This window comes from Bombyx mandarina, chromosome 15 (genome assembly GCF_030267445.1).
Source record: "Bombyx mandarina strain Sakado chromosome 15, ASM3026744v2".
Taxonomy (NCBI): Eukaryota; Metazoa; Arthropoda; class Insecta; order Lepidoptera; family Bombycidae; genus Bombyx; species Bombyx mandarina.
The window spans coordinates 716,480-741,815 of record NC_143221.1 but is presented as its reverse complement, the minus strand read 5'-3'; the positions used below and the strand labels follow the sequence as shown (position 1 = coordinate 741,815).

General features: G+C 39.0%; 1 protein-coding gene across 9 annotated transcripts in view; it reads left to right on the top strand.

The window, feature by feature from the left end:
- Nucleotides 1–25,336, top strand: part of Eip74EF (Ecdysone-induced protein E74) — a 247,768-nt gene that overhangs the window by 103,969 nt on the left and 118,463 nt on the right. For 3 of the 9 annotated variants that reach the window (XM_089733409.1, XM_089733410.1, XM_089733411.1), the window contains 3 exons: nt 389–652; nt 1,165–1,513; nt 14,381–14,407. In XM_089733409.1, coding sequence (XP_089589535.1) covers nt 389–652; nt 1,165–1,513; nt 14,381–14,407 — 640 coding nt within the window. Of the gene's footprint in view, nt 1–388; nt 653–1,164; nt 1,520–14,380; nt 14,408–25,336 lie in introns of all 9 variants that reach the window. The other 6 variants (XM_089733413.1, XM_089733412.1, XM_028173803.2 and 3 more) reach the window with 6 other exon arrangements.

The following is a 25,336-nucleotide window of genomic DNA, read 5'->3' as shown; positions in this document are numbered from 1 at the left end:
GTATAATAACATAAACTCGATGTGACTAACGCTGCGCTGCGCTTATAGGAACGCCGTCGCGTAATCAAATTCATTACTTAATTTAATCTTACTGAGGGTAGGACCTCTTGTGAGTCCGCGTGGGTAGGTACCACCACCCTGCCTATTTCTGCCGTGAAGCAGTAATGCGTTTCGGTTTGAAGCGCAGAGCAGCCGTTGTAACTACACTGAAACCTTAGAACTTATATCTCAAGGTGGGTGGCGCATTTACGCCGTAGATACCTATGGGCTCCAGTAACCACTTAACACCAGGTGGGCTGTAAGCTCGTCCACTCATCTAAGCAATAAAAAATATATATGACGAGAGTGCACTAAAGTATCGTTAACAAAATCGTTTATTGAAGAACAGGGACAGTTTCAGGACGCGGTAGTGGCTGCCGGCGGTCAGGCCGCCGCCCAGCTTCAGCAGATGGCCTCGTCACTGGGCGAGCTGTCGCAGGCCGAGCTGTCCAACATCGTGGGCGGCCTCACCCTGGAGCCGGAGAGCTCTGAAGCGGCAGACCCCGACGACATCCTGAAGCAGCTCGGGGAGACCGCGTTCGACAACTTCGATACGTTTTTCACGGATCTCACTAACGCCACCGCCTCGGGCGCACCAGCTATCGAGATAAAGGTCAGTTCCGTAAAACTCACCCAAAAATAACTAGCATTCAAACTTTGCCACTGAACTGTTACAGCTCTTCTTCTTAATCGGATACTTCATTGCTGAAGATCGTGTCCCTGAAAGCCCTTCGTGTCTCTTTGTACCATCAACTTCCATTTCCTTCGGTTTTCGCTCTCAGGGCGGTCGCAACACAGAGTCCAGTGAGCGCAGTTACCTGATCCGACCAACGGCGGCCGGCCGGCGGTTCTTTTCCCTTCTACCTTGCCCACTACACCCAACTGTTACGTAGAAGCAGAGTACTATTAGGAAATGTTTTATAATTATCTTAGTAAACCGAAGAAACGATTGCACTTAACCATTTGTCAATTGCGTTTAGCGCGACTTCACGTCGTAAAGATGTTTTCTGGCGAACGTTACCTGACTTAGATTGAGACAGCTCTAAGAAGAGTGAAAAGTAATAAATAATCCATAATTCAATTATGATTCTGTAATTGAGAACTAAATGTTTAATTTTTTTTCAGCAAGAAGAGAACAACAACATATCGTCGCCAGCGTCCAGCAGTCAACTGCAAGGGTACTACCCTCAAAGTCAATTACATTTACAAAACAACGGGCAGCAAAGATTGCAGCAACTCCTTAGATCGGGCACCAACGCCATTAATAATGCCGTTAATAATAACATTAATAATGGAAGATATAATATTGCGTCGCAAAATCCGTTGCTCGCCGAGAAATTATCTTCAACGCCCAGCGGCATCAAGCAAGAACCAGTCAGTTCAGAGTACACGGGGACGAGTATGAACTATGGAAGTGCATCGCCGTTGCAGCGAGTGCCGAGCGGGAAACCGCAAGTTCACGACGCTGGTGGAGGTAAAGGTTCGATTTATTAATCTTAGTTTAAGAGACATCTATCGGCAAATAGTCCAACTGTTTAGTAATCTCACAAGCAATTGTAATAAACGTCTTTGTGTTTACAATCCACAATAGATGGCGCTATTTTCAACTGTCAGTTTACTGTAATGGTGGCATGGTAGGAAATTTTGTTTTGTTACGACAGATGACGCTACAGAAAGGTTCGCTAGAAAACTGCTTGCTTGATTGACTTGACTTGATTTATAATAGATGGCGCTAACAACCGTTACATCCATTTATTTCTAATGCGTTTCATTCAAGATTAGCGGTTTTCTCTCCGGGAGTACTTTCGGTTTCCGCTCTAGGAAGTGCACTGCAATGCTCCTTTTGCATTGCACTGGCTTTTACCTCGTTCTAGCCGGATGAAGCGCGAAAGTAATATTATTTATGTTAAAATAGGTAAACATCTGTCATTACGGAGAGATTCGAATATTTACATTTTTACTATTACCACTTAGGTATTGATAATTATGCAATTATTATTATCATATGGTATTAAAGCGTTTAAGCATTAGACTTCCAAATATTTCTAGAGCTTATTTTAGCATTCAATTGAACATTACTTGATGACTTTATGACTAATGCACCATAGAATTCAGGTTCGACTCTAGGTCAGGGTTACGGTGTGTTTGTTAATTAATTTTTGGATTCGCATTTGTAATTTAATTATAAATTATGCACTTGCATTCAATAATAAAAACAAAAACAATTAAAGCTATTGCGTGAAATCTGTCCTACCATTAGCAATAATCTCGTAATGACACAGCGCCCTCGAGCGGCCGGAAGCGAAAGCTAACGATTGCAAGTTCAAACCGCTTTCACCGCTGGCTACACTAGAACTGATAAATAGAAAACCCTGTTGATTTACAGGAATGTAATACGCGTTATAAGAATCTGGCGGCGGGATAATTGATGACATGAGTTGATGAAGGAGGATATGATACAATTTGTTAATTTTGAGGAAATGGGCCACAATCTTTTGTTACTTGTACTTTTTCTTCGTACATAACTCTTTCATCACATGCAATTCCGGTCACCGTCCTCTCCGAGCCCGTCGCTCGCGACGAAGGGCTCGACGAGTAAATTAACCCATAGCCACAGCCCACTGAGTTTCTCGACGGATCTTCTCAGTGGGTCGCGTTTCCGATCCGGTGGTAGATTCTGCAAAGTACTGTCTTGCTAGTGTTAGCAACACACCCAGTTTGAGGCCCGTGAGCTTACCTACACGTCAAGGAGAAGCTGAAATAGCCTCTTAGGGCTATCAGCATAGGTAAAAAAACATGCAATTTCTAAAAATAGCTTTTACATCCGCAGTTTTAAGGTCTAATATAAGGCTTATAGGCACATAACACCTTCAATGTAAAAACTCAAAAATCTTAAAAATGGTACTTAAACCCTTCATCCACTCGTCTTCAATTCACGTGAAGGTTGGCGGGACAGTCGCTCTATACGTCCCACTACCTCCTATCCGCACACGGGTGTAAAGAAATGAATAACAATAACTGGATCTGTAGTTACCGACGGGATGGCATTGTTAGTTAGATTTAATGAATATTTTATGCATAATTTAAAGATATATTAACATTCTGCACTCCTTCTCTACATTTTCTATAAGTGTGGGAAATTTCATACTCCTGCGTCCGCACAATTTTCGTAAAATGGGGTACGCAGTTTTGGCTTCACGTATTAATATAATATATTAAAGAATTAAACCTATATAAGGTTAAAAACTTTCTTGAATGCTTGTATCGGTGAAGGACCTCGCGATTCATGAGTGTTGGGTGGTTTTCTAAAGACTTTAAAATGCTAGTGCCGCGTACCTTGAGACATGAGGTCGAAGCCTCAATAGGATTGTGTAACGGCTGTCTTCAAACCTAGACCCTTGATTGCCGCTCGGTCGAAATAGGCTGGACATTATTATGGCACGATGTCAGCCCTTCCAGTTCAGATTTGAACACTGGTGTAATCACTTCATAGACAAACACCAGGCATCTTTTTTTATCTACCTATTCGCTGGTGAGCTCACGGGCTCAAACTGAGTGAATTTGCTAACACTAGCCCTAGCAAGAGCAGTGCTTCGCAGAATGTACCAACAGATCGGAATCGCGATCCCACTAAGAATATCCGACGAGATTCTCAGTGGGCTGTGTCTATGGGCTAGTTCACTCGTCGAACTCTTCGTCGTATGCAAAGATTTCAATGAGAACGCTGACCGGTGCTTATCCTTTAGGCGACGATAACTTAACTAGTTTGACATGTCTGGAGTTTATGTCCACTGCTTTCATGGGAGCCATTGCCGGAATGGGAAATATGTCGTAGAGCTGTCGATGCCTGAGAAGACTGTAGAGCGTAATTGCGTTACGCGCACGATAGACAATTAAAAATCAGTTTAAAAGCGTAGCCAGCAACATCGACTTGTTTTTGAGAACTTTTCCTCCCACCGATATCGTTTACAAGTATTACGTAAAGGTTACTACCTACATTTTCCCTCTGATATTTTTTTCCGTTAAAGGATAATTAATTGGAAATAAATTTAAATTTCCTCGTCTTTTCAACAACAAAATGTAATTGTTTTTTTAATAAGTAGAATGAAAACAAAGATTTATTATAAATAAATATAAATTAGAATGGAATTATTAGGAAGCCTTGTCCAAGTGCGAAAACATAGTTCCAGAAATGAATAAGATTGCGTTCAGCAGTTTTTTTTATTTACTTTAAAATTTCATTGGGAAATTAAAGAAATGTGACTTCGGCGTCGAATTCCACAATTTATTAATAAATACATCACGAACCAAATTAATTTTCATCATTTTTTAAAGATAAAAACACAAAAACGTAACTACAAAACAAGTTTCAAAAATCTGACTATCCTTTACTTGGTCACTATCAAACAATATAACAATCACCACAACGTGAATCCGCTATAAGTAGGAAGGTGCAACTCGGCCGGTAATCAGACACGAAAAACACAGTTTAATAAGAAAACAGGAAAATAGCGCGCACATATTTAGCGTGACCTGATTTTGATACCGAAAATACGTTTTCTTCCAGAATACGAGAATAGATATTGATTGATGCTCAAATAATCGTAATGTCTCTTTAAGATTCCACATAGTTTCAATTTAATTAGGTATATTTTATTTGGAACTGTGTACAATTAACTGTGAAATGTGTAATTAAAAATACTCCTCCGGTCTAATGTTACATCCATAGCATTACTTACCGCATTTTGGAATTCAAATTCAAAATTCATATTCAAAATCATTTATTTCAACTTAGATGTCAGCATAACACACTTGTTGAATGTCAAAATATAAATAAAAATGTCTACTCTACCACCGGTTCCAAAAAAAGCCACAGTCCTGAGAAGAACCGGCGAAACAAACTCAGCGGGCTTTTTGGGATTGGGCTTTTGGGAATTGAATCTCACACCAAATTTTACCTTATAACCCGAAGGTCTAATATTCCCATGACGGGTGACGGCGGCTAGCCGGACAGCCGTAATTTTTTTGCTACTTTTATCCAAATCGAATTACAACATGGATTGCGTTGTAAATTCTGTGCCGACTCTATCTCACGGGACGCGGATAAGACAAATGAAACCAAACTTTAATACTCCGGTGTTGCTTATTATTTAGCTTTGTTTCTGGGGAGTCAATTAATCTAGACCAGTAAAGACACACTTGACACGGCGTCCCAGCAGAAATAGATAAGATCTAGCCAGTCGAACGCAGTACCAACATGCGTCGACGAGCTCACGGGCCACCTGATATTAAGTGGTTACCGGACCCCATAGATATTTACAACGTAAATGCCGCCACCTACCTTGAGACATGAGCTTTAAGGTATTACTTTTTTAACAGTACAACGGCTACCGTACCCTTCAAACCGAAACGCATTACTGCTTCACGACAGAAATAGGCAGGGTGGTGGTACCTACCCGTGCGGACTCACAAGAGATCCCACCACCGGTAATAGTATGGTAATGGAAATAAGATCTAGGGCTTACGGAGATAGGGAGGAAACAGTAGAGAATATTATAGTCAAGGTGACCCGGTCCTAAACACGCTCCTCATCACTGTTCGTTACATTAAAAGTTATAAAATGAATGGATAATACATATAAGTTTTTCCTCGTTTAGTTTCCTGGGACACGGAGTAGGGTATTATGTCAAGGTTTTCAGGTCAGACCGATAATTGCCTTCTTCCGAAAACATTGTAGTTTCAGGATGTTTGAATTCTTGTTTTTAACATAATTAATTTGGTCTTGGTGTTTTCGGCTTATCTAATTAGTCAAATGCGTACGTTCTAAATGAGTAAGTGAATAATTCACGAGTGCTTACAGACGCCAAATTGAAATGAGCATCGTAAAATATATCGAAAAATAAATATATTTGCAACTTCGATCCGCCCCTAATTCTTCGGTTGTTGGGTTTGGAGTCCATTCGTTCTTTTAAGCACAACCTGCGTTTTGCACTTGGTATTTTTATCTAATAAAGAAAGCTCGTCACGACAATCTAGTCAATCGAAAACACAATTCTTTGTTATTCCGTGACCAGTTGGCGTCTTAAAATGACATCATGGTGGATTGTACCCCGAAGGTTTCCCGCGAAACTGTCCATTAGTGTAGTGGCGGGTAGCGACGCATCGCGGCGACATGTCGGACGTCAGAGCGCGTTCGAATCCAGGTCAGGGCAGCGTGACGACCGCGGATACGTGCGCGCAAAATATTACTCTAACTCGACACTGGAATTAACTAGGATTCGAACCATTATCATCGGTTACAATTAACAACGTAAATCATCAAGCGCATCTTAGTAACAATTAAGGAATCGAATAAAATTTTGTAAATTTAATACATAATTAATATACCTAGTCAGGTCATAAGTATTGTCACACAGTAAAAACTTTTCTTTTAGAATGCTGGCCACAAAAAAGTTTATTGAATTCGAATTTCGAATTGTTCATGAAAATAAAAATGTATACTTTTAGAAATTTTACTCATTTTTAAATATGGAGTGGACGCTTAAAGAAGACCGTGTGGCAGTTATTGCGTTGCATCGTTGCGGTTACGCGCCAATTCAAATTTTTAACATACTGAAAATTTTGAATATAACCAAAAGATTCGTTTATCGTACCATCAAACGATACAATGAAGACTCTAGTGTAGATGACAGGTCAAGAAGTGGTCGCCCTCGGTCTGTTAGGACTCCAGCAGTGATAAAAGCTGTGAAGGCGCGAATTCAAAGAAATCCCAAACGTAAGCAGAAACTGTTGGCCCTTCAGATGGGGTTAAGCAGAACCACGGTGAAAAGGGTGTTAAATGAAGACTTAGGGCTTCGGGCATATCGAAGAAAAACAGGACATCGTTTGAATGCTCGTCTAATGGACCTGAGACTGAAGAGATGCCGCGCTTTGTTGAAGCGGTACGCGGGAAAAAAATATCGGGAAATTCTTTTTTTGGGTGAAAAATTTTTTACCGTAGAAGAGAACTACAACAAACAAAATGATAAGGTGTACGCACACAGTAGTGAAGAAGCGAGCAACCGTATTCCACGTGTCCAACGAGGTCATTTTCCATCCTCGCTCATGGTATGGTTAGGAGTTTCTTATTGGGGCTTAACAGAGGTACATTTTTGTGAGAAAGGTGTAAAAACGAATGCAGTTGTGTATCAAAATACAGTCCTGACGAACCTTGTGGAACCTGTTTCTCATACCATGTTCAATAACAGGCACTGGGTATTCCAACCAGATTCGGCGCCAGCTCATAGAGCGAAGAGCACACAAGACTGGCTGGCGGCGCGTGAAATCGACTTCATCCGGCACGAAGACTGGCCCTCCTCCAGTCCAGATTTGAATCCGTTAGATTACAAGATATGGCAACACTTGGAGGAAAAGGCGTGCTCAAAGCCTCATCCCAATTTGGAGTCACTCAAGACATCCTTGATTAAGGCAGCCGCCGATATTGACATGGACTTCGTTCGTGCTGCGATAGACGACTGGCCGCGCAGATTAAAGGCCTGTATTCAAAATCACGGAGGTCATTTTGAATAAACTTTAGTGTCATAAGAATCTATGTTTTGTTAAGCTCATTTTGGTATATGAATGGTTACATAATGAATAAACTTGTTTCAATTATTTTACATTAAACATGTGACAGAATTTATGACCTGTCTAGGTATTGTTTGACATTATTTGAAACAATATGAGAAAGTAGAAATAAATAAATCACTTTGTCGATATTGGAAACACGCAGGAAAGATAAGAACAAGTACATTAAAATACCAAATATAAAACATAAATAAATTAGTTTCGACTGGGAATCGAACCTAGAGCGCCTTCTACAGTACCGTCACTAATCAGTATACCTACTAACCAGACTAACAAAAGCTCTTTGTTAATTAAAGGAATCGAAAGTGAAAGTTTCGACTTTACAACTGTAACTATACTGAGACCTTAGAACTTGTATCTCAAGATGGGTGGCGCATTTACGCTGTAGATGCTCCAGTAACCATTTAACACCAGGTGGGCTGTGAGCTCGTCCACCAATAATAAATAAAAAAACAGAATACAGCAAAGTCATAATAATCTACCTTGCGATAGTAATAAAACTAACATAATCATGATAGCTCGATTTTAAGTCACAGTTCCAATCACTGGATGTGAGAATTAGCAGGATGATTTCGTAAAAGTAATCGAAATAATGACAGCTTCGCCGACCTCGGAATTCTCACTTAACAGAGCATTTTCAAAAACATCCTTTTGTAATTTAACGAAACCATAACATTTAAATAGAAACACGCCGTTTATATTCTGAGAATACGTTAGCCCTGACCCGCAATGCGACTATAAACAGATCTTCGGCGTACGACATGTCATTGTCTACGTCACAGTATAAATTCAAGTTACTGTCCAAAACATGCTTTTGCGAGTACCTCTCTTCTGCATCGTTCCATCACTGCTGAGGATCGCGACCACATGTGACTTTCCTCCATAGTGTTCGATCATGGACGCCATGGTATAATTCACCACCAACCGCTTTCTTAACCAGATCTGACCATGTGGCTGGTGTTTTTCCAACGGCGCGCTTGCCTTCTATGCGACCCGAAATTATGAGCTTCTGTAATTCATGTCCGGGAGACAGCGTGACGTATCCGAAGAAGCTCATAACACGCTCTTAGCAGATGGCAGAGAGCTTTTTTGAATGTTTAGCTCTATTAAAATGGACTCGTTAGTTGGGAGTACACATGAGCAAAAAACACAATACCGCCCATTTTGGAATCTATTACAGACCGTGGCGGGCGTGTGCCTGCCTATTCCGCATGCGTTTTTTTTATTGCTTAAATGGGTGGACGACCTTACAGCCCACCTGGTGTTAAGTGGTTACGGGAGCCCACAGACATCTACGACGTAAATGCGCCACCCACCTTGAGATGTAAGTTCTAAGGTCTCAGTATAGTTACAACGACTGCCCCACCCTTCAAACCGAAACGCATTACTGCCTTTATGATAATCCTGTTAAGGTCTATATTGCTATAACTCTTTGAGGCATAAACGAGCATGCCGAAAAAAACCGAAACAATGTCGGAAATTGCAGGAAGAAAAAGATAAAGCAATATTACACTAATTGCTCTCATAAAGATTTTCCCCATTCGAGCTTTTTTGCCATATTTTTTAAATAATTAATTATTCGTCTCATATTATTATGTTATTATAAACACGACCGAGTTACGGGAACAAACGCCAAGCATATATTTATAACTATATGTATAGTATAGGTATATCAATAATATTAATTTAGTAACAGACTCGCAATAGTTGTCGATATTTTAATGTAATTTTTGATCAGTGACTAGTGTCGCGTGAATAGGTTCCTTATTTTTTGAGTTGACATACGAGCACACGGGTCAGCTAAAGAAAATGTTAACCATCACATCCATACGTAGGCTGCTTGCTATGCGTCTATTTGGGAAAGTACCACACTGCATATTTCAGCCACGACATAATTGATCCAAAGGTTCGAAAGAGCAGATAAGCTTTGTGTTCTAATTAAACGGATACTACTAGCATCTAGTTTACCTCATGTGTGGTCACTGTCGCTCAGAGCCACACTCACTCTGCTGTCTAAAGATATGACGAAGTCTCCTTAATTATGAAAAACATGTTCAAAACGGTCACCAGTGCCTATAGATACCACAGAGCCGATGTTTCAAACCCGAACGCGTCTCTGTTTCACAACGCCAACCTCGCAGACAGAACTTCAGATGTTAAGTCTAGGGGAGCCCCTTCTCAATTCCTCGCGAGAACCTTATGGATGTCAATGACAAGGCGGCGATCACGCTCACTCACACGTGTCCCGATACTGCATGACGCGGACCTAACAACATGATATATACATACGAAACGATATTACTCTTACTTCTACATGTTCTTGGCGGAAAAATTGTTTATTTTCAAGCGTTCAATTAACTGAACTCTAATTATGAATAAATAGGCAGTCACTTAAACCGGTAGTTGCTACCTATAGTTATCTATTACTACCGCGTTTCAGAAGAGCGAAACAGCACTTACATTGACAATTCGACAATGAGATCGCAACGTAAATGCCTTTTTTTATTTATGGCCTTTGTAGAAAGACGAGCATACGGTCCACCTGGTGGTAAGTGATTACCGTCGCTCATGGACGTCAGCAATACCAGGGGCAGAGCCAAGCCGCTGCCTACCATTTAATTTAGTACTCTCCGCAAGCCTCGTTTGAAGAAGGACATGTCATAGCGCTCGGGAAACACCGTAGAGGGGAGCTCATTGTCGATGAACGCAGCGGTTCCAGATAATATGGATGAGGTCTGCTCCGATAGCGAGAAGTGTCTTTGTCACATAATCAATCTCCGTCAGTTATAGCTAGTCCCTTATGATCACATAACAGCAGGCGAGAGACGAACTTATGCACATATCTACCCTGAAGATGCATTTACCGTGTGACAGATGCATTTAAATAAATGTAAAAACATATTTAAATATTGTATCTCTCAAATTGACTTTAGAATTTAAAGTGGAATGCTTGGTGACACCAATAGGGAATGAGGATATGTGTTCAGCTCGCTGAATTAGGTGGAACCGTGACGTGGATATGTCAGTCACCGTAAACCGCACACTCTGCGGTCACCCTGACCTGGTCGGTCCCGCTCATACCTATTTAGACCAACTTGCACTGGACTTTGGTATTGTTCAATAAAGAATACCTAAAGAATTTGAAATGGTCTTAGCTTTACGAGCCACATACCGAAGACGATTATAAAGAAGTTCTAGTTAAAACAATTGTGAAGTGGTAAAGGACAATCGGACTTTTACCGAATTTAAATACTTGTTACGGTAGCTATTTTTTCGTCAACCGGCAATGTATTGTCAAAGTATCTGTCAGATACCCCCGACATCGTGGAAAACGGCGCGTTAGCTGATTATTAAGCGTGATACATTGCGTTGTGCCAAAAAAATTGTGTAGAACAATAATTTTGAAATTTACGCTATAGTGCTATCATGTTATTAAACATCAGCTGAACTGCTGCTATCTAGCGGATACCCGCCACCTTCAACAGTTCGTCGGTCCATCTTGTGGGAGGACTATGTCCAGCAGTTGTCGTCTGTGGTCTGAAAGAGAGAACTGCTTGTATTTGTGTTCGAGAACAGCGCATTACACCATGTGCAGGGCGATTAGGGTAGCCACTAGTTCACCATCCTCAGTCGCTTGTACTCTTGGCAGAGTGGTCGTGGTCATTATAACGGGTGGTGGTGCGGTTCACCAGACGTCGCCATTCCTCCCGTACCGCGGCCCTTCTTGTGCATTGGTTGACAGGACTGTTTAAAGTTGTCTTCATTTGGACGGTCCATCGTAACGGTGATCTGCCACGCGGTCTTGTACCGTAATTTACTATAAAGAACAACATTTCAATAAAGAAATTGTAATATTGAACCAGCATCCCAGCTTGCGCTAGCTTTTCAAACGCAACGCTGTACGGTGCGAAACGCCGCGATGATTTCACAGCCCGTATTCATTGAAACAAGAATTCCACTGTCACAATATCTAGGCTCCATTGTTCTGTGTACAGATCTAGAAATGTTATCACGCGGCCGTGTGCTTATCACGCATGATTGTCGCAATTGTTTGTGTATCGTATTTACTTTACGAAATAAGTCCCAATCAAATTAAAATGATAGGTATTTTTCTATGTAACACATATAAAATTAAATTAGTGAAGGTTTGCATGAAATTTGGTACACTGGTCGCTGGCAGATCAGGGGAGGTTTTATAGATAAATGTCAAATTTATAAAACGGCGGTCGTAATTGAGTGTGGTCGGGTTTTACTTCTAGAAACTTCCATTTCTCTATTGACCACGCGTGTCAAGGTTGACGTTGACATTCGCATTGGATATTCGACGACTATTCTACCTTTTAAATTGTTGCTTGCTAGTTGCACAACAGGATCAATCTGTCTGGATGAGCTTTGATATAAAATATAACATCTAAGCGTACATATTTGTGTTTTTAATTTTACAGTCATTTAGAATCCTGTTTTAATCATCTGCAGTAGTTTTTTTTTTTTAGAACTTTTTGTTCACTTGTATTGGCAAAAATCGATAACTCATAAACATTGAGAATACATATTTTTTGCTTCGCATAATGGCGCCAAACATTTGTGACAAATGTCAAGATGTCACATTGCTAACTAATGATTACGACCATGTGTCAGGAATTACATTTGTTTTATAAAATATGATCGATTTTATTTATTGCTACTGTATTTACTAATTCTACAAACATCAATTGATTTATAGCGACTAATTCAAAAATTAAATGTCGTCAGTAAGTTTTGCACTAATTCCTACGTCATGTAAAAATACAAGAAACAGGATATTCTTAAAAAACTTTATAGCTTAAAATCCTAGTATATATTTTTCTTTATTCTTATAGGACAATGCATTAAACGCAAAAAGCGTCGTGTAAAATTTTTCGTTTCAAATGTCAAAACAAAAAAAAACATGGCCGACATTGAAATTAATCAAAAATATGGCGTGACGCGCACACACAAGTGCTTGCGTTTGTCACACTGGGATGGAACCCTGCACGCTCCGTTACCACACCTCGCCAAGCTGGGTGTCAAAACAACTAGGAAATTTTACGCTAACGAATTATACGGAATTCCGTTCGTAGTTCATAGATCCGTACTTAGTAGGAGAAGCTTTGGTAAAAGAATTGACCCCCTTCACTGTTATTATTTAATTGCCCTGGTTGGCTGATGTCAATGAGCCTCAGTGACTACTTACCATCAGATAAGGCGTATATTTGCCTACAGTGAGAATTAAAAAAAAAGTGTGGCACTCGGGGACTGCCGCAGTAAAGCTATTGCATAGCATTTTTTATCAACTTATGCAATTATAATTAGACAATAATAATTTAATATTAAAACAATAATAAAATAAGACCACGCTATATTTTTAAACATTAACAAAAGCAAAACATTAACTGTCCCCTTCACACTCATAAGCTAGACCGCGCGAGAGAGAGATGGGTAGACTTTTCATGATGCGCATGCAGTGCGACGTCACGCCGCGCGCTTATTCACAAACACTACACAAGCGCAACGTGTGAATATGTTGAACGCGAGCTACGTGGTAGGCGGAGTGAGGGGTGTAAGGTTTTATTTTCGTTACGGAATCTCTTGATTCGGTCGCCGCGCCCGCGATAAAAGATATGCAATAGCTTAAAAAAAACTTTCGATTCATAGAACTTCGAAACAATTTGAAAAGTATAAAAAAATACGTGATTTGAATACGAGATAATGTCCATGACGCGTACTTTATGAATAAAGTATAAATATCAAAAACACAAAAGTGACCAATTACAGGCGGTCTCATATTCAATGGGATACGTTAGTTAAAGAAATAAAAACGACCGAATATCTGTTGTAATTGTCTTTTTAATTCGCTGTGTTTTTTCAAAGACAACATTTCTTTTTATACCACTAATTATCAGAGGCTATTACCCCAATAGTGGCCGTAAATCAGATATTTACGCAATGATTAAATGTATTATGTAAATAGATAAAGTTTAGAAAAATATAGAAGACCCCCTAAACTTAAATGTGCTGAGTACGTCACCTAGAACTGTTTTTGGCGACCGTGTCGCAGCCCTTAATTGGAAACTATTAATTTTAAATGACAATTAAATTTCTTGTTCCACACGACGTTTGCTGTTTTCAAAATTCTGTCAAATATTTGGAGTTTTTTGTGGAATGTTATTATTGCCGTTTCATTTTACGGTACGGCTTCTTAGTTATGTTTATTTTTTTCATTAAGCTCTCATCATCTAAACTCTAGACGAGCTCAGATGCTAAAAAGCTCTTAGTGAATGCAATTACTTAATTTAATAATTAGTAGTTTCACTCTTGGATACCCTCTGAAGTTCTGGAGCCAAGACGTTTTCAATGTGTTCTTGAATCGTGCCTTTCATTGTCACAATCGAAATTTATGGAGTCTCATGATGTTTGAGAAGGGCTGTCTGTAGTTTATAGCGCTTAACTTGGATAATGCTCAGATTCTACTCTTAATTATCTCGGTAGGCACCAGGAAAGATCATGTAAACAGAGCGAGTTTATTTATCGTAAAACTCATAAAAGGAAATAGCATTCTGAAAGATCGCAAAAAAATGTATGCAATCGTTTATCGATACAAGTATTTTTTATTACGCAAATTTCCTCTGAATCGTATATTAGTTTTAGGATTATCTTCTCTTTCATCTATTTTAATGCCTATGTGTTTTTGTTACAGGTAAGTTCAGTTCGAGACTAACAAGAAGTGAGTAAACGCCTTAATGAAACTAAATATATTTTAGCCCTTTTCTGAGCGAATAATCGTGGACATTTTATTTAAATTATAAATAGACATCTAGTTGTCTATATGCCTGAAAATATTCTTATCGAAGGGCGGAAAGGTTAGTGTCTATACGACAACCGTCTGTCAACTATTGTCTCTGAGCTGGACTTGTAGTGAGCTGAGTTCGGTGAAGCCACGTCATGCCTTAGTTTTTAGTTGACAGTTCGAAGGATATGCCTTAACTGTAATAAAACTAACTGTAACTGTAGAAAATTCGAACGACGGCTTGCCATTCTAACTTGAACAAGTATTACGTTGCGGCAGACTTAGGAAGGGCAGTGGTGACGTTACTGACGTAAGCCGAAACACCGCCCCTATCCCAAAGCCTAAAGACCTCAAATACCTAATAAACCCTAGCCTTTACGCAGACCTAAATAATGCACATTCAGTATGTTATATAACGCACGCATACATATGCATTAAGCGCGTAACGAACCGCATACGTGTGTGTGTGGGTACACATGCGTTTGCATTCTCATACGCGGCTTGCATCCTGTCCTACTTCCACTGAGGTGAACCGGTCAGCTTTATAATGCTGTTTAGTTTTTTTTTTTATATCTTAAATTGCAGACTTTATGCCGGTCGCAGACTTTTCTAAATCGAATGCTTATGACGAACCTAAGTCTTACATCATCGTTGTTAGGACGACACCAAAGCGCACAAGAACAGTGAAAGTCAATATAAAATCGCAATTATTTATTTTATTTTTGTTGCTAGGTCACAGTAAATTCCACAACCGATTCCTAAGAGAACCTCGGTCCGGAGAAGAACTGACGATACAAACTCAATGTTCCTAGGCATTTTGAATTAAAATTTAAAATTATTTAAAGATACATTTAGCATTACCGCATTGATTAAATTTTAGTTCACTATTTAAATAATAAATGAAGTAGAATTTGTGTTTAATAAAACAATTAATCGTAAAAGTAGCTTTAGTTCAGTCTTTGGTTCGCGAAAAACCGCTATATACATGTTTAGTCTGCGGTTAAAAATACAACAAATCAACGTAGCATAAAGGGTTTCTTTTATCCTACCTAAGCTGATAGCTTTGAGAGGCTATGTCAGCGTAACCCTAATATTTAGGAGCTGGACATTCGATTTACTGCGGTATATATAAGTATCTGGCCATCCAACTACACCTTTCTTCCCCCTACCTGTGCTGATAGCTTGAGAGGCTATTTCAGCTTCTCCTTGACGTGTAGGTCAGCTCACGGGGCTCAAATCAGGAGGCATTGCTAACACTAGCCCTATCAAGAGCAGTGCTTCGCCGAATCTACCACCGGCTCGGAAACGCGACCCACTGAGAAGATCCGGCGACAATTTACTTCGCTTTATAAAGGGTATGACGCGGCATTTGCGTGGAAGAATGCGCATTAGATGGGTGGACGAGCTCACAGCCCACCTGGTGTTAAGTGGTTACTGGAGCCCATAGACATCTACAACGTAAATGCGCCATCCACCTTGAGATATAAGTTCTAAGATCTCAGTATAGTTACAACGGCTGACACCCCCTTCAAACCGAAACGCATTACTGGTTCACGGCAGAAATAGGCAGGGCGGTGGTACCTACCCGCGCGCACTCACAAGAGGTCCTACCACCAGTATATCTCACAAGAGGTCCTGCCATCAGTATAAAACACAGAGTTATAGTGGTTTTAGTCACAGATGGCAAAACAAGCACCTATTGATGTAGGTATATCGGTGGATGGTCTGAGCTGGAGCTGGAGAAGTCTTCTATCTGTTCTGTTATAAAACAGTTTAGTGTATCGTTTAGGAATTCAACGTGCAGTCTAAATCCGCATATGGGCTCAGAAGGCCATTTAGTTAACTCGCTACAATATGTGTGCCAGAGCATAGAAAACATTAGATAGGTTTTTACGATTTAAAATTTATTTTTTCTCATCTAATATTCAAGTGATGCGAAGATTTGACTGTTTATATCAGAAAGGGTGTTTTTTTTTATTGGAGTAGATCTTTACAAGCGTTTTTCGATTTTCATTACCTTACCACCGGTTTAGAATTCATTTTCACTACTGTGAGTTATCGGAAGAAACTCGAGTTACGTTCGTTACCAAACATATTGTGTGTAAAGAAAAACCTTTTTTATGTATGTTTTATATTGATTTGGAATAAACGATGAATTAAAAGATTTAATTGTGTTTTCTGTACAATATTAAGAAAACAACATTTAAAGCCTTTATTTTCGACAAATTATTATTTTACACAGAATTATTGAATGAAGTAAAACTGAACGCATATTTTTTCTCAATGACAGAGAGTTCAGTGAATCTATTCAAGAAACATCTTTTTTTTTTTAAACTAAAAACTTTCAAAAGCTTTATATAAAAATTACATAAAGTAAAAAAGGTTTTTCTTTACATGTACTCTCCGCAAGCCTAGTCTGAAGAATGACATGTCATAGTGCTCGGAAAACACCGTTCTATTTGATGGTTCTAAGAAGCCACTGTGACGTAACGATTATGTATCCGGGAATATTGGAAAGCGTGATGAGACTGTGCCCGGATTTAAATTCCCGGAGCATTTTTTTTTTAATATTAAGCAACACATCGACGCCTTCTCAAATAACTTTTTAATAATTAATAATAAACAAAAAAAATGCAATCAAAAGTACAATAATTCGCGTAGTCGTATCTAAAGTTTCTGTGGTCTGGACTCCACAATCGGATCAGGCAGCACACGCCGCTGCCCAAGGTCTCTGCCGGTGATTTTGCAACACTCGACAACTATCGAATATTGCATAAACATGACCACATACGCAACACACGCGTTACCTTAATTACTTCCAAGAATATGTTCGGGAGATTTGCGAATCGACGACTTTGGGATTTAGGACTTTTCGACGTTCGACTTTTTTAAATGTGTCTCACTTTGAGACATGAGGTCTAGGTCACGAACTTTTATCATACTGACGGCCGGTATATATATATTTGCCTTAACGTATTCGTTAATAGTAAAAGCAAATTTAGTTTATATGAAAACTACGAAGGTATGTATCGTGTAATATGCTCACCGGTGCTCACGGTTAATTGCCTTTTACTGACACACATTAATTTTCTATGATATCGGTCTTCATGGTCACGGAAGACAAAGAACATATTAATTAGTTAGTTAAATTTAATTCCAAAAAAACAAGAATGCCAAATGTCATGTATTAGATTTTGCATTTAAAAGATTCAAAGTTTGAGATTAATAACAAAACATAGACTTCTTTATGAGGTCGAATAGAGAAGATCCGACTCACCACCTAAAGGCGTCCGTGACCACTTGTGACCATAAATAGACGCTAATTATTAGACCGTACGACTCGTCTTCCCATTAAAACAATAAAACAACAAACTATCAAATACTACAGGTGAATCTCAGGGTAGGATGTGGTACATTGCCGCAGGAGCACCGCGCCAAGAATTTCTAGAATCCAAGAAAACTCGTTAGCAAAGTCTAAATATAAATAAATAAAAAAATACATAAATGGATAGGAAACACAGATAATGGCAAGGAAGGAAACTGCAGGTCTTGAGCTGTGTTCTAAGGCCAGAGGATCATTGGCCGAGCGAGGCCGACTCTAGTTAATGCGACTCTCAAGGTACGCGCCCTAGTTACGATAAAAACAACAAAACACTGCAGACGCGACGCCACCTTGTGCCGACGAGATAAAAACCAAATTCGTTCACGCCAACTGTATTAATAGCTTAGTTCTACGAAGGCACAAATGCGGGCCATCTAATCGTTATTCGTTGTTTCTTTAAGGTCCATTTCTGCGTGTATCTCCGAACCGCGAACCGTTTATCGGTGTAGCGATAGGTTGATGGTAACACGAACGGTTTTAGTTAAATAATTTGCAGAAAAAAAGTGATGGTTAAATGAAGTAGTTTTTTGATTGGATAATCGATGGGCAGAAGCGTAGGATGATTACAGATCAAAAATGTCCCAGCCCTGCAATAATATTATTAGTACGATTTCGCAGCGTTTACTATATTTTTGTTCTAATCATGTACCCAATAGGCCTTCACAATGTAGCAACAGCATCACATGATCATCGAGTCGTCCGCGCAAAATAAGAATGCGAAAAATACTGGTAGAACTATCGGCAACAATTCTCTGGCTATTTTTGTCGCGAAACATTCGTAAATTATGAGATAGTTTTATTTATTTATTTATCGTTTAGATGGATGAACGAGCTCACGGCCCAGCCGGTGCTAAGTGGTTACAGGTGCCTAATGACATCAACAGCGTAAATGCTACCGCCCAGCTTGAATCATGAGCTCTAAGTCTCAAATTTTTAGTACCACGACTGCCCCTTTCTTCAAATCGAAACGCATTACTCAGAAATAGACGATGTGGTGGAACTATCCGTGCGAGCTCAAAAGACCTACCCTGGTGGTGGTTAAATAGATAAAGCATTTTGAAACTTCGTATGTATATAACTATATATAGGCATTCGAATGAGTTCCGGTATCTAAGTATTACCAGATAGGTCGGGAGCCGGACATCTTATTTACTGCGGTATATATCTGGCCATTCAACTACATCTTTTTTTTCCCTTACCTATGCTGATAGTCTTGAGAGGCTATTTCAGCTTCTCCTTAACGTGTAGGTGAGCTCACGGGGCTCTAACCGGGAGTGTTGCTAACACTGGACCTAGCAAGAGCAGTGCTTCGCAGAATCTACTACCGGATCGGTGACGCGACCCACTGAGAAGATCCGGCGAGAAACTCAGTGGGCTGTCTGTGGGTTAATTTACTCGTCGAGCCCTTCGTCGGCGACGGGTTCGACGAGGACGGTGACCGCTACATCTCTATATCATTATTCTCGCATCATCGACGGTTGATTATAGGGCTAGTGTTAGCAAATTCTCTCAGGTTGAACCCGTGAGCTCAACTACCCATCCGGGCGTAACTGGAATAGTCTCTTAGGCTACCAGAGAATAGGTAGGGGGAAAAAAGGTTGATCATCGTAACTGCTCACCGACGCGTGCCTAGTAAACATCATTCACTGCCGACAATAACTCGTTCCATTGACGATACAAAGCTATGTATTTTGAGCCAAAACCCGTCGATATAAGGCGCGTACCTTAACCGACGGGACGTAGATCATTCATGATAATGTTAATTAGATTAGGCTCGACACAGGCTGAATGTTGGACACAGTTATTTTTTATAACTAACAAGCAAACAAACAAACTCTTCAGCTTTATAATATTAGTATAGATTAAAATCAAATTATGAAAAGGGCAAATTTCTTTTAAACTAAATACTTGTAATAAATAACGTATTTATTTGGATAGGGATTAATATCATCTTTATAAAAACACCATCACAAATAAAGTTTTATGTTAGAACAAATTTGATTAGCATATAAACGGTTATGGTGAGTAAACCTTAAAATATAGACATATGCTGTCGTGAACTTTTTTTAGATCTTTTAAATGGGAACAATTCTGTCATACATTATTTTAGCGAAGCTTTAATCGAATTCCGCAGCGCACGCGGCGGATTCTCTCAAAAGGAAAAAAACCGATTTTGCAATATTCTTTTTAGGTGCTCCGTTTGTATTGGTCTCAGCGTGATGTCATATAGCCTCTTCCTCAATAAATGGGATATCTAACACTGAAAGAATTTTTCAAATCCGACCAGTAGCTCTTGAGATTTGCGCGTTCAAACAAACAAACTCTTCAGCTTTATAATATTATGATATAAATTACTGGTAAATCAGTATCGCAATCGGTTTTTGTTATATATTTCAAACCCAACTATACAGCAACTATACAATTTGACACGCATATTATTTATTTTAATCGCATTATGTAATGCTTAGTAATGGCACGTTGATAAAATGTAGAGGACACAACGTCCGGTCTGAATGTTCTTGTCGAGTAGTATTCTTTCGAATTTAGTGGATAGTTATCACTGAATGAAATATATCACTATATACACATGCAATATATGGAAATAGTAGGGCAAGGTAAAGGGGGAAGAGGTCGACCGAAGAAGACATGGATGGAGTGTGTGAATGACGTTATTAGAGAGAGGAGTGAGTGTTGAGATGATGGCTGATAGAAGACAACGCAAGAGAAAAAGTTGTTGTGCCGACCCCACCTAGTGGGATAAGGTGAAGAAAAAGAAGAAGCAATGCAATAATGTATTCTTAGTTAGTTACAAGCCTAATTTGACTGATAGAGTTGCATATGGAGAGTCCTTTAGAACAGGATGAACCTTTAGAACAGAAGGCTCGTGAGTACACCATAAATTGATGTACATATGTATATTAGTACTCACAATTTTTACGGTCACCGTTCTCGTCGAACCCGTCGCTTGCGACGAAGGGCTCGACGAGTAAATTAACTCTCAGACACAGCCCACTGAGTTTCTCGCCGTCTCAGTGGGTCGCGTTTCCGATCCGGTGGTAGATTCTGCGAAGCACGGCTCTTGCTAGGGTTTGTGTTAGCAACGTCATCAGGTTTGAGCCCCGTGAGCTCACCTACAAACGTTAGGGTTACGCTGAAATAGCCCCTAATGCTATCAGATTAGGTAGGAAAAAAAAAAAAAAACACTATTTCATGATTGACGCGTTAAAGTTGACCGGAGTTTTTAATACGGTCCTCTGCTTGTACAATGTATACTCAACATTTAATTTTAATCAAACAACAGAAAGTTCTAATTAAAATAACCAGAAATTTGTGTTTTTACGTTTATTTTAATATAATACAGAGGTATGCATGGTCGGATATTGTCACATCGCATTGCTTATATTAGACGAAAACTAGTTCTAACGTGTTAGCTAATCTAATAGCTTTTAGATCATAAATATCAATCATATATCTATACTAATATATAAATCTACAGTGGTTTTTACGGATGTTCCGTTATAACTACTGAACCATGCATCCGATTGACTTAAAACTTGGTATCTATGTAAAAAATACATGTGCTTAATGGATAAGCTAATATTTATATGAGTGGTTGGACTCCCTAATAATAATGACAATAAAAAATAATGTTAATTTTAAATTCCCAGCGAAGCAGACGAGTACAGCTTGTCACAAATAAGATAAAGACACAGAGATTCAGAATTTAAACACTATTTACTTTGCGTTAGTTTGCTGACGTCGGTAACCAGAAAAGCTGGTTTCGAAAATACACAGAAGGTGTCAGGTTCAATCACATCAATGTCCGAAGCAAATCTCAAAGAGCCCTGGAAATGTCCTAGCAAACTGTTAGCACCGCGCGATCCGACCTTAATCAAAATACATAAGCTCAGTTGCTTTGTAATTCGAGGTATTTTCTCATTACAAATGTTACGAACTGGATCCGAAGGCCAGTGTTGTTAGATCATCGGAAAAATCTAGAAATGTTATAATATTATTCGATAAGGATTAATAATACTATGTATATTATTTTTGAAAAAAATTATACATAATACAGCATTGGGTACAAACTAATTCCGGTTTTTCCCAATAGCTGGTTTTAGTCTAATCTAGTGATAATTATTCAATGAACCCACACCATAGCGAGTTCGAAAGGTATTCTCATATAATTATTAATTTCTTTTTTTTATTGCTTAGGTTTGTGGACGAGCTCACAGCCCACCTGGTGTTAAGTGGTTACTGGATCCCATAGACATCTACAACGTAAATGCGCCACCCACCTTGAGATATAAGTTCTAAGATCTCAGAATAGTTACAACGGCTTCAAACCGAAACGCATTACTGCTTCACGGCAGAAATAGGCAGGGCGGTGGTACCTACCCGCGCGGACTCACAAGAGGTCCTACCACCAGTAAAACATTCTAGAAGGTTATTTTCGTCATTTTTTCATTCAAGCAGGGAAAAATACACCGCAGATCATCGTGTAATTGTGATGGATAGTTCTCAAACGCTCAGTGATAGCAAGCGATTGAAAAGAAAAACAGTCAGAATTGATCAACAGGCAAACTTTTGCCTTTCATCACGTCGACACTGGAGCATACAATATATCATTAGTGATTCGTTAAAAATCGAGAGAACTATGGAAAGTTTTGATCCACCCACCGTGTAGTCTCGCAGTATGCTCCGTCCAACTTCCAATTATTTTGGTCTCTAAAGAACTCTCTTAATTGTGTAAAATTTACTTCAAAGAAGGCTCTTGTAATAAATACATTTGGGGCCTTTTTTGTGTGACCAAATTATCATTCACACTAGTAGCGAAGCCGCACATAATATGTCGTTGAATATATGTAAAGTTGTTTATAAATCGATATTACCTTTCCCCTAAACTGTTCAAATATAACAGAGAAAATATTGGCGAATTTCATAACTAGTCCTGATATCCCAGTATCGATCGTATAGCTGTCTGGCACCCAGACGACCGACTATCCATCTCCGTTCTAGGAAGGATCCCTCCCACTTTCCGTCTATGAATAATAACTATAAACGCACATAAATAAGGCCGTCGTTATTAATGTGTGCTGATCGAGTGACGCGCGGCCGGGTGTCATGGTCTTACCTGTTTCCGCTGCGAATTCTTGCGTGTTTGAAGGGTGGAACAATCGTTGTTACAATACAAGCGGCCTTTGGTCTCAAAATGGGCGGCGGTATTCATATTTTGATGTTAAAGGCTACGTCGTTGAGACTTCTCAAACATTACTCAAATATATCAAAATATGTACAAATTGTATCTATTACATGTATGTATATACTTTTAATATATCTAAGAATTTAGGAGAGATGTTTTATTCCTGTGCTCTTGATAAAAAATACTTTACTTACTTACTTAGGTAAGCCATAGAAAACGCCGGCTAGAACATTTTTTACTGGTGGTAGGACCTCTCCGAGTCCGCGCGGGTGGGTACCACCACCCTGCCTATTTCTGCCGTGAAGCAGTAATGCTTTTCGGCTTAAAGGGTGGGGCAGCCGCTGTAGCTATACTTGAGACCTTAGAACTTATATCTCAAGGTGGGTGACGCATTTACGTTGTGGATGTCTATGGGCTCCAGTAACCACTTAACGCCAGGTGGGCTGTGAGCTCGTCCACCCATCTAAACAATAAAAAAAAATCTCTTTTTATCCCGAAACAATGAATATCATAATTCGAATCAACTTCATCTAAAAATGATTTAATGGCGTGTGAACCATTTTCCTGGGATCCTAGGGTCGGTTTGTCTGTTGTCATGGCAACGGGCCTCCGGCGTTGCCATGGCAGTCGCGGCAGACTTTCGAACACGACGACTGAAGGTATCTGTGTCTAAATACAATTGAGGAACTCAACAACCACAGTTCTATTTTAACGCGATTCGTGTAGTCCAATACGTGGTTTTGTGAATACAGGTAATATTTATGAGGGGCTTCACTAAGATAACAACATTATAAGTGAATAATACACGTGTATAAACACCAACAACAACACGTGTATATGTACGTATAAACGTGTATATAAAAAGTGCGGTACATGTATGTATGTGTCAATATTCCGGTTTTAAAAACCTTTTTATGTGATTTATCACCATTCAATCTACGTGTTATTGATCTAGTTTTAGGTGGATAAATACATAAATTTTGTGTTCTGGCGATTCAGTTTTGTTTTTTAAAACATAGCCTTTCTTTTCGGACTCAATTTTAGACACGTCTCAATAATGGGGAAAATAATACCAATTATTACTTAATTTTTGAATTTTTTTTTTAAATATTTACTAACAATCACGCCACGTTAACTGGTCCCGTGATAAATTCGTAAAGAACTTGTGTTACATGTACCAGATAACGGATATAAATCTAAGATTTTTATTATACACATACATATATTTAATATACATACATAACCCTGGAAAAGACATTTATATTTACCATACAAATATCTTCCCTTGGCGGGATTCGAACCCGCGACCCCCTTGTGTAGTGACCATGTCACTTACCACTACACCAGACGGCCTTGAAAGCGAAGGATTAATTAAGCGAAATTATAATTTGAATTAACGTAAATTTTGCGATGAAAAAGTTCCTTTAAAACCTCAGTCTTCAGAATAGCAACTTAAGTCAATCAATCTTAATTATGTATACAATCGTTGGAGAATGGATTTATCGGAAGCATCGGGAAATTAATGCGTGTACTCGCGCTTTATCCTCCACACTGTCGGTATAAGGTGTGTACCTAATATTACAAATTACATTCTTCATAATCAAATCAAATCAAATCAAAAAATTTTTTTATTCAACATAAATGAAAGTACATACTTGTTGAACGTCAAAAGAACTACCGCCAATTCACAAGAACTAGCCTCCGTCCTGAGAAGAATTGGAAAGAAACTCAGCGGGCATGTCTTTTTTTTTTTAAATATTAGATTATTTTTTAAATATTAGATATATTTTTTTAATGGCTCGAGTTTCGCACCAGCAGAGGTAATTGAAGCCCTGATAGCTCGCAGTTCTTGATTCAGCAGTCTCATACATATGTACGTCACAAATCGAAGACGGGAATCTATACTAATATATAAATCTACAGTGGTTTTTACGGATATTCCGTTATAACTACTGAACCATGCATCCGATTGACTTGAAACTTGGTATCCATGTAGAAAATACATGTACCTACCTAATGTATAGGCTATTATTTATATGAGTGTTGGACACCCTGATAATAATGACAATAAATAATAATGTTAAGTTTATTTGCCCAGCGAAGCGGACAAGTACGGCTTGTTTCATTATAAATTAAGTTATATTTGTCTTTTTCTGAAAGTTGTCCGTTACGTGAAATATCATAATTGTTGAAGTTGGGCAGCCGATTTGCAGTCTTATTATTTATTGTTAATGACAATTGTAACGAACATAATATGTAAGCTGCTTATTCTTCAAACATA